Source organism: Egretta garzetta, unplaced genomic scaffold (assembly GCF_000687185.1).
Source record: "Egretta garzetta isolate BGI_Z169 unplaced genomic scaffold, ASM68718v1 scaffold45, whole genome shotgun sequence".
Classification (NCBI taxonomy): domain Eukaryota; kingdom Metazoa; phylum Chordata; class Aves; order Pelecaniformes; family Ardeidae; genus Egretta; species Egretta garzetta.
This window is the reverse complement of record NW_009260028.1, coordinates 13,350,688-13,360,714: the sequence shown is the minus strand read 5'-3', so window position 1 is coordinate 13,360,714 and position 10,027 is coordinate 13,350,688. Positions and strand designations below refer to the sequence as shown.

At 43.3% G+C, this 10,027-nt stretch overlaps 1 protein-coding gene across 4 annotated transcripts in view; it reads left to right on the top strand.

Moving 5' to 3' along the window:
* Positions 1-9,625, top strand: part of LOC118452512 (V-set domain containing T-cell activation inhibitor 1-like) — a 36,464-nt gene extending 26,839 nt beyond the window's left edge. For all 4 annotated transcript variants that reach the window (XM_035896455.1, XM_035896453.1, XM_035896456.1 and 1 more), the window contains 3 exons: positions 2,219-2,563; positions 3,744-3,779; positions 8,115-9,625. In XM_035896455.1, coding sequence (XP_035752348.1) covers positions 2,219-2,563; positions 3,744-3,779; positions 8,115-8,218 — 485 coding nt within the window. In that variant the 3' untranslated portion in view covers positions 8,219-9,625. The remainder of the gene's footprint in view (positions 1-2,218; positions 2,564-3,743; positions 3,780-8,114) is intronic.
* Positions 9,626-10,027: the final 402 nt, after the last annotated feature.

Below are 10,027 nucleotides of genomic sequence, written 5' to 3'. Positions count from 1 at the left end.
GCCGTGGTTAGCCACGGTCAACCATAACCGCAGTCCGCTTTCAGGCATGGCCTTGCCTCAGAGAGACTCTGCCGAGCACAGCTGCCGTACTGGGCTCTCCAGGCCCAAACAGCTCAGGGATGGGGCTCGGGCTGCTCCCTCCCCTCCCTGCCCTTCCTCCCCTGGCAGTGGCCCTTCCAGCTTGTGCTGGGTACAGCCGGTGGCCCTGTATGTCACTAATTGCAGGGCTGAGGAGGTCTCCTTGGGGAGCGCAGGGTCATGCGTGCTAGGGCGGTAAGGTTACAGTACAGTGGAAGCTGAGCTTTATTAAAAATAAAATGAGACCCGTGTTTGGGTAGGCAGGTTCAAAGCAAAACCTGGTCAGCGACTGATAGGTCTGAAGGCAGCTGAGCTCTCCATGCAGTAAGGGGAGCCTCCTTCCACTGACAACCAGAAATAGCACCAGGGATACATGAGTTTTTTCAGCTAAAAGTTTACATTGTCGGGCAAAAGTGGACTGGGGTTTTCAACTGAAAAATCTGAAAACCTAAGGAAAGCAGATGTTTGGTGATAGAGCTCTCAGCGAAGACACTTATTGGCTCTGCGATTTAGCTTTCTGAATTGTACTTTTCCTTGTGCTTTCACATCTGTCTGGGTGGACACAATGTGACACCAAAAAAGCCTCAAAACAGACCCTGATTAATATGGAAACAGAGGCCCGAGCATGTAACAAGCTGAGCCCTGGCTGATGCTGGTGACTTCAAGAGGGAACTGAGCCTCTCTTTGGTCTTTAGACCAATACATGCACAGAGCTGGTGCAAGCCTAGAACACAGGAATGACCACACTGAGACCAAGAACATTTATTTCTATATTTAGGCTGATTACTTACCCCCTGTGAGTCATAGAACTTTGGCCGCGAAAACAGACTGAGCTGTTTCACAGCGAATTTTAGCTTTTCTTCTTGGCACAACCGCAGCCTCGTGCTGCTCTTGTTCTGCTTCCTGCTGGGGATGAGTTTTCCATCCAAATCCATTAATCTGCATTTTAATTTATAAAATCATTTTATGAAACAGGTTTGGTCAAAGAGTTAATTTAAGCCCCCATTCTGTGCTGAAGATACCTAGTTGTCTATGCTTTATAAATGCATAGAAAGCTTCTTCCATAACCCAGTCTTCCTCTAGAAAATCCAACACCACAATAGTAAGAATTGTCCTACATGATAATGGCAGACTCCCCCATTTGTGCAAGTCTTAGTACTTTGAACTAACTTGGAAGAATGTATACAAATAATTAGTATCAAAGTTATTAAATGTGTATTTGTCAGATGCATCTGGCTTCCTGCCCTGCCTGTCTGCCTGTTTGTTCACCAGCAGGCTACCCTCACCCTGGTTCTTGCACGTGCTGGAATTGGTTGGTAAGGTTGGTAACAACTCTGCCTGTTGTCCAGGCCACCCGTACAAACTATCTGTCTCCCCAAGGCCTTGGAAAAGTCATTTACCTAAACCGTGAATGGCAGACCTTCTTTCTGGGGTACTGGGAGAATAACTATGCCCAAGAGCATGAGAGGCCACAGGACAGGTATTAGCAAGAGCGCACCAAGCCAGACCTGCAGAAAAAAAGCCCTGTTCTGTCAGACCCTCTGCAAGATGTCACAGGGGAAGGGAGATGGGGGCCTCTACCACATTATTTACAAATCAGGAGCCACGATCTGATAGGCTAGCAACGGGAGTTGGGGGAGACCAAACTCATCCAGGATTTTTCTCTTGCTGAACACCCTTTTCACACTTCTTCTTTCTTCAGGCAGACTTCCTAGAAAACCAAAACTCGCTTAATCATGTCTGCCCGTCTTCACTTCCCTGCATCCCCTTTTCTTCTTGGAACTGACCAATTAATTAAAATCAAACCAGACACCTGATGTCAAAGACTAAGATCCCCAGAAGCTGGGAGAAAAATCACCAGCTAAGGAGACAAGTTCAAGCAACATCCACACTGACAAAGTGAAGGCAACTCGCACGCAGCAACATCTGTCCTGCTGCACAGCTGGCTGGGCGCCGGGCATGCAAGGCCCTTGGTCCTGGCATAGCACATCCAGCCTCCTGCCTGGCTGGGAGCAGGAGGACGTGGGCAGAAGAAGGGGGAGGATGAGAGGCAATAATGACGTGATGAAGCCAAACTATAGGAAACCTTGTGTCCCCAGCTCTGCTGCACACTGAGAAAGTTATCTGTTTTTTATTCCAGGTCAACCAGACACAACGTGCCATGCATTCGTTGGAGAAACCGTCGTTTTGCCTTGCACCACCACATCTCCTGGACAGCTGATCCTTTCCGATTCAATGCTCTACTGGCAGATAGAGTCTGTCGTAGTGCACTTTTTTCACAATGGGCAGGATTCGCTGGAGTCCCAGGACAAACATTACCAGGGCAGAACTAGTCTTTTTTCGGACCAGATGAAGCATGGCAACTTTTCCTTAAAGCTCTCCAATGTCCAATTAGAGGACACAGCTGTATATACCTGCATCTACAAACAGACTGGGGATCATCCCCACGAAACACAGAAATCTAAAATTACACTCTCTGTATCAGGTGAGATTTTCTTTTTTAGTTCAGAGGGAGGGAGTTGAGGGCAGCATTTCTTGTTGACAAGCCATACATGGCCATCGACTGGGATGACTCCAATTTTTAAAGCAAATCTTCACTCAGTTTCACACTGTTCCTTGATTTTGCTGGAAGAGTAAGTGAGAAGGAAAAAAAACCTGTGTCCTTGTTAAGCTTCAGCACAGTATATCCACAGAAGCAGCAGGGCTCCTGAAGACAAGCCGCCTGCCTCTCCCCCTCCCTTTGCAGGAGACATTAATGAATAATGAGGTCTCCCCAACTTCTAAGCATTTGATTATTTGTGGGTTTGTACTGTCCCGGATCCACCCTGTCCCAGAGGAACAGGAGAGTTTATTTCATTGTTTGCACTTGGGTCTGTGAAGCAGAATTAGTTTCATCTCAGGCAAGTGGATCCGAAGTCCAGGCCATATACCCTTTCAGATGAAAGACGGGCAGTTGTTAGTTACCTTTTCCCCCACAGCTGGAAGATGTGGACCTGGTAGCAAGGCCGGACACATGCAACAAGAATTATTATTTTTCTTCCTTAGGAAAATGAGTGAAACCATAACACATGCTTAAATAATGCCAAACAACTGAGCTAACATGTTTGAACTACCTACAAGCATGGCCAGAAGAATGATGGGGCATTGGGTTTGACCAGCTGACCAAGTGAAAAAGCAAATCAAAAAAAAGGGGATACATATCAAAACAAATCATAGCTTTTTAAGGTGTCTTGCTTGGATAAATCAGCTGGAAACTTTCATTATGGTCAACCACATGCATTTGATTCTGCTTAAAATCGCAAAAATCTGTTTTCAAGTAATATAAACCCTTTAGCATCTTTGTTTTAATGCACATCATTCGCAAGAGAAAAATGTTTTTAAAAAGTGAAATACTTCAGAAAATTTCAAAGGAGTGAAATGTTTTGCAGTTTTCAAAATGTAAAAAAAGTGTTTTAAAAATGCAGAATCAAAATGTTTTCATCATTTTGGGGAGCAGTAAGGTGTCTTTTACTCTGATTTCATTCCATGACATATTTAAACTTTCAATTTGTCTGACAAATGTATTCTTTCTCAGAAAAAACCCACTAACCCTTAGACCAGTTATCAGTACCCTTTTTGTGTTCTAGGCTCACCCAGATAACTTTGATTATTGTGGTTTTTTCCAGCTCCATCTAGCACCGAGGAGCCTCCTTCCCCCTCTGGTAAGGCAATACTCCTTAACCTGCTACGTGTCTAAGTGATTATCCAGTACTTTAATTTGAATTTGCAAGATTGGTAAAATGTGCTGAATAGAGAAAGTCCAAAAGACTTACAGTGCCTGCTCTCTCTTATTAAGTCTAGCAAAATACAGCTGTCCCAGACAGGGAAAAATATCTCCACCACTAAGACAGACCTAGACTGCAGAAAGAAGAACACTGAAGTGCCAGTGGTCACTAGTCCATAAATCTACTCACCATTATGGGCATCATAAAAATCAATAAAAAACAAGTAACATGGAAGCCATTGGGTTCTGGGACTTAAGGCCTTTGTATTACCTTGGTATGAATGATCAAGAGATTTGAGGGGTCCTGCTGGGTAAATAAGGTAATAAATATTCTAAAAATACATGATTAATGACTCCACATAAGCTCTTCTGGGAAAATTAAAGTAGATCTCATCCAAAGTCAGTTCTGAAGTACAGTGCAGATGCTAATGTCTAGGTTTAATCATTACAGAGAAGTAACTACATTAGGTCCATTTGTAAGCACTTCTGGAGTGAATGCAATACAGAAGGGCTGTCCAGCTCCGACATGCCATTGTTAGTAAATTCTCCCATAAAAATCCTGCTTGTAAGCCAAAATAGTCTTATTAGCTCAACAAAAGCTTAAATTGATATCAAACCTGTAACATTTTGTCATATAAAAATCAATAGCTGCAATTTGTATTTAACGCACTGTAGCTGGAAGAGATAATCCATTACATAACAATAATTATATTACAGTTAACGTAATAAGTTTAGCCACAATACCTTTCAGCCAGATTAAGCAGCAATAAACTCGAATAGAAACTAAGGAGGAGAAATGTTCCAGCATTTTATCTCATGACCACACAGAAAAAAATGAGCTCTGTACTTCATGAGCAATAACCAACTTGAAAAATTACAGGAAATACCCTTTTTTGACCTAAGACAGCTTGTCTAGCTCACCTAAAGGTCTTTAAAAAAAATGGAGTTGTATTCCATAAGGTACCATGTGCCTTCAGTGACACATTTCCACATTATAACATCATAAAAGCAAACAGAACAGGAGCTAGAGTATCTCTAGCTGTTACCTTCCACAAGAAATAAGAAATTATCAAGGGTCAAGCTTTTTAACGCAGTAGCAACAGAAGTCTCTCAAAACCAAAAGGTAAGTAGGCTGTAATTAAAGGAGATAGTTGGACATATGTTTGACTCGGCCAAAGACTTTCTGACAACTTTTCATCAATATAAACTATTTCTAACCACGAAAAAGTATTTTCATTGAAAAAAAAAAAGTGATTGGGACAAGGGGGAGTGCTTCAACTTTGCTACAGGAGAACAAACTGAATCACACACTTCGGACCCCTGAAGGTTCTTGTAATGCTGGATTTTAGGGAGCCTGGGGACGGAGGAAATAACAGAAGCCTAACATGTGAAATATAATTTTTTGCAAAAAGGAAAAAAATTTCCTGTTGTCAACTTCTTTTAAAGAAAATCATCAGCCGCAGCTTCCATTATTTTTATTTTCAGCAATTTCTTAAGAAAGGGAGGAAAAGAATCTGCTTTGTATTAGTTGTTATTTTGGAAGGGACTGACTTAGACGACCTGCTGAGAACAAAGGCACTGTGTGCAGAAACAGTTCTCACACTCTGCAGTCATCATAACCAGATTAGTAGATATTTAATATATTTATATAAAACAGACAGTTTTGATCTGTTTCACTGCTGCTTCTTTTCTGTTCGCTTATTTGCTGGATTGATTATTTTTCATAATTATTTTAAAGACTCTAATTTCACTGTTGCTCTGGTTTCTTGCAAGACTCCTTTTGGGTCAATCAAAACTTGTTTTAAAGGGGTTTTTTTTCTGCAAAAAATGAATGTGCATAGGCCTGGAAGAGGTCACAAGAGGCCAGGAGACTTGCTATAATCCTACATTTACTTCAGAGAGTTACTGAGGGCTATGAGATGTTTACTTGCTCTTTACACGTTAATACTGCATCCTCCTTCTAGGAAGAGGGGGAGGAAGTGCCTCTACTAGTGATAAGTTAACTGCAGCAACATCCTGAAAGCCGATACCACAGCAATAGCAACAGCCTGAGAATTAGAAAACAGGTATGGAAACTAGGCATAGAAAACAATATACAGCCTGATCTTCCCAGAGAAGGACTTGGACTGGGCCTGCTGGCAACGTATGGAACTCAGCTTTCTCAAAGTGGGAAAAGGGTTCTCGCTCATGAGTTGTTGGGGCTCATCAAGAGGGCTTTAAACTAGGTTCAAAGGAGGCAGGGGATATAACCAGGCTCACTAGAGAGGAGCCTAGGGGTGGCATGCCAATGTTGGGGGTGAAATTGATAGCCCAGCTCAAGTGCACCTACACCAATGCATGCAGCATGGGCAACAAACAGGAGGAGATGGAAGCCATTGTGCAGCAGGCAACTTCGTTGCCATCATGGAAACGTGGTGGGATGCCTCTCATGACTGGAGTGCTGCAATGGATGGCTATAAGCTCTTCAGAAGGGATAGGCAAGGAAGGAGAAGTGGTGGGTAGCCCTGTATGTTAGGGAGTGTTTTGATTAGAGTTCAACGATTGTGATGATAAGGTTGAGTGCTTATGGGTAAGGATGAAGGAGGAAGGCCAACAAGGCAGATATCCTGCTGGGAGTCTGTTATAGACCATCCGACCAGGATGAAGAGGTAGATGAAGCATTCTGCAAGCGGCTGGCAGAAGTCTCACAATTGCTAGCCCTTGTTCTCATGGGGGACTTCAACTTACCAGACATCTGCTGGAAATAAAACACAGCAGAGAACAAACAGTCTAGGAGGTTCCTGGAGTGTGTGCAGAGACCAAACAGTCTAGGAGGTTCCTGGAGTGTGTGGAAGATAACCTCCTGACACAGCTGGTGAGTGAGCCTACCAGGGGAGGTCCCTCGCTTGACCTGCTGTTTACAGACCGAGAAGGACTGGTGGAAAAGGTGGTGGTCGGAGGCCATCTTGGGCTTAGCTACCATGAGCTTCCACCATGGACTTCCAGAGGGCAGACTTTGGTCTGTTTGGGACGCTGTCTCCCTTGGGAGATACTCCTGAAGGGCAAATGGGTCCAGGAAGGCTGGGCATTCTTCAAGAAGGAAGTCTTAAAGAAGCAGGAGCAGGCTTATCCCTGTGTGCTGTAAGACGAACCAGTGGGGAAGATGACTAGCCTGGATGAACAGGGAGCTTTTGCTGAGACTCAGGAAAAAAAGGAGAATTTACCACTTTTGGAAGAAGGGGCAGGCAACTCCAGAAGAGTACAGGAATCTCGTTAGGTCATGCAGAGAGAAAATTACAAGGCAAAAGCCCAGCTAGAACTCAATCTGGCCACTGTTGTAAGAGATAACAAAAAATGTTTTTACAAATACATTAACAACAAAAAGAGAGCCAAGGAGAATCTCCACACAGTATTGGATGTGGGGAAGAACATTGCCACCAAGGATGAGGAACAGGCTGATGTACTTAATGCCTTCTTTGCCTCAGTCTTTAATAGTCCAACCAGTTATCCCCAGGGTATGCAGCCCCTTGAGCTGGAACGCAGGGACACAGAGCAGAATAAACCCCCCCATAATCCTGGAGGAAGCAGTTAGCGACCTGCTGTGCCACCTGGACATCCACAAGTCTATGGGGCTGGATGGGATCCACCCAAGAGTACTGAGGGAGCTGGAGTAGAAGCTTGCCAAGCCACTCTCCATCATTTATCAGCAGCCCTGGGTAACAGAGGAGGTCCCAGATGACTGGAGGCTTGTATACTACATCCTCCAGCGTCGGTTGCAGATAGCACCTGTGGCAAGCATAATCTATGCCCTGTGTCCACGTCGTGGCTTATGTACCAACAGCAGTACACAGAGCTGCTACCACCTAAGTGTCTGTGGCCTAGGCTTGTTAATACTTATTACCATTATTTATGGACTCTTAATCACAATACCTACCTCAGGCCCCGAGTAGGTAGAATGATAATTTATTTTATACTCTCTTAGTTCTTGTTCTATCAGGATTTTAAACAAGTCTTCTCAGTCATCGAGAAAAGGAAGTTGTATTCGTTGTTGCTGAGTGTCTGTGCCTTTTCTATGGAGGAGAAAAAATTATTTGCCACAATACCTCGAGACTGTTTTTTTCTGGATGGTACACATACACAAAAAGGAGAATTTTGAAAATGAGCCAAAATCCACATGATTCTAGAAACAATCTTCCATCAATGTATTAATGTAAAAGATACCACGCAAACTTCAAATACACTTCCTGTCAAACCACCAGTTACATGCCAACTTTTGCTTTTTTTACTTTTTCAGGACACAGTCAGATTTCCTCCAGAAGCCTTGCTGATGCACCGTGTCTGGCTATGCTTCCCCTCTATTTCCACCTCCTGGTCACACTGGGGGTTTGGCACTTATGACTGGGGAAGCCAACCTTCTCTTTTGAATTTTCCCTCACCAGAGGACCTCGCTGGGCAGAACAGCTCTGTAGGGTTAGCATGACAACTGTTCCAGAGCCACGTGAAAGAAACGCTAACAGCTGACAACAGACCTAGCACTAGGTGTTTGTGTCCTGCATTTTGGTGTTCCACAAAGCCAAAGGCAGCAAAACTCAGAGGTCGCAAGTCTGCTTTTTTATTTGTTTCTTGGAGCCCAGTTTTAGTGTTGCCGGTATCAACATTTTATTTTGGATTTTGAGGTGTTGCTTTTAAACAACAGAATAAAAGACTCACAAAATTACAAGGCCACATTATAATTGACCCTAGAGGGATCTTTTGCCTAAGATCTCATCTGCTGTCCTTCAAGAGAATTGAAAGGAGGAGAAGAGGTAATTACTCTTTGTGTCAGACAAAAACTGGAAGCACGAAGGCGCTCATATTTTGTGAAACGTAAGGACGGAAACCTTGTGAAACTTGAGCCTGTGGAACTTTAGCTTCTGTTTTTACTCTTAAGCGTCATGGGCTATCAGTAACAACTTTTTTTTCCACAAGAAATGTAGTATTTCTTCAGCGGAAGGGTGAAGCTGACAGAGAAAGATGTTGGAAGTTCATAAAACATCAACATAGGGGAAGGAAGTGATGTATTATTACAAAATCCACTTCTAAATAAGCCAAAAGCTTTAGAAAGCTGAATTCAGTGTTTTCGCTTTTTGTCAAGAAACACAGCAAAGTAAATGTGGTCACTGTGCCAAAGCTGGATTCTTAAGCTGGAACTGTGCGACAAGAAGTTGTTACTGTGACAACATTACTTCCTTTAAAAATGGTGCCTTTGGAGGAAAAAAAGAATTAAATAACTGATACCTATGCAAATTAAACGGGTTTAGTTTTGGAAATGCTCCGTTCAGGTAGCATAGATGTCCTAAGATTGAAAGGATCCCGTACGCTAACCATATCCAGAAAGTACAGAAGTTTTTTTTCGGGCCAGAGCTGCTGTAATCGCCCTATTACGGAACTGAGAAGTGTCTGGAGGACTACTCACGTGGGCTGGTGAAAAGCAGTGACTGAACCGCACTCCTGGGTGAGCCCTGGAGCAGAGGGAAGTGACTCATAAGGACGCCCATAAAGTTGTTTTGATTTGGAACAATTCCACTCTCTTTCCAAAGGAAAGACAGGATTGTTTTTGCAAGGAAGGGAACAGAATAAAATAGAGATGAAAATGGTATCCATTGAAGTAAAGGAGATAGTTACCTTTGACTTTCTTAACAAAGGGCCCTTTCCCCATGGTGGGGAAGAGAGACAAAATCCCATGCACAGCCCCTGCTGCTGCTGCAGTGAAGCTCAGTTGGTATGTAGGCTACCCTGGGTAGAGCAGCTTAGCGCAACGGCTAGGGTCCCACTTCACAGAAAAATTTGAATGTAAGAATTGTACATACTGTGATTGTCTTTTTGTGTCCTACCCTCCAAATGTTTGTCTCAGATCCCATGTATTTTGTAAAATTGATTAAAATAAAACCAAAAAATAATTTAAAAAAAACCCTGAAGACAGCAATCACTTGGTCTCTAACAGTTCTTTATTTGTATTCCAGTGGTTCCCACAGTTAGTTAGGCTCCCTGTGCAATCAGAAAGTCCAAAAGGTGGCACCTGTACAGGTCTGTTGGTCCTAAAAGTCCAAGCTGCTTGCCTTCACCTTAGGGACTGTATGATTTCTAAAACCTAATAACCTTAAGCAGCCCTCCACTTTTCAAAAGGTGGTGAGGCACACGAATGACATGAGCACCTCCACTCACAAG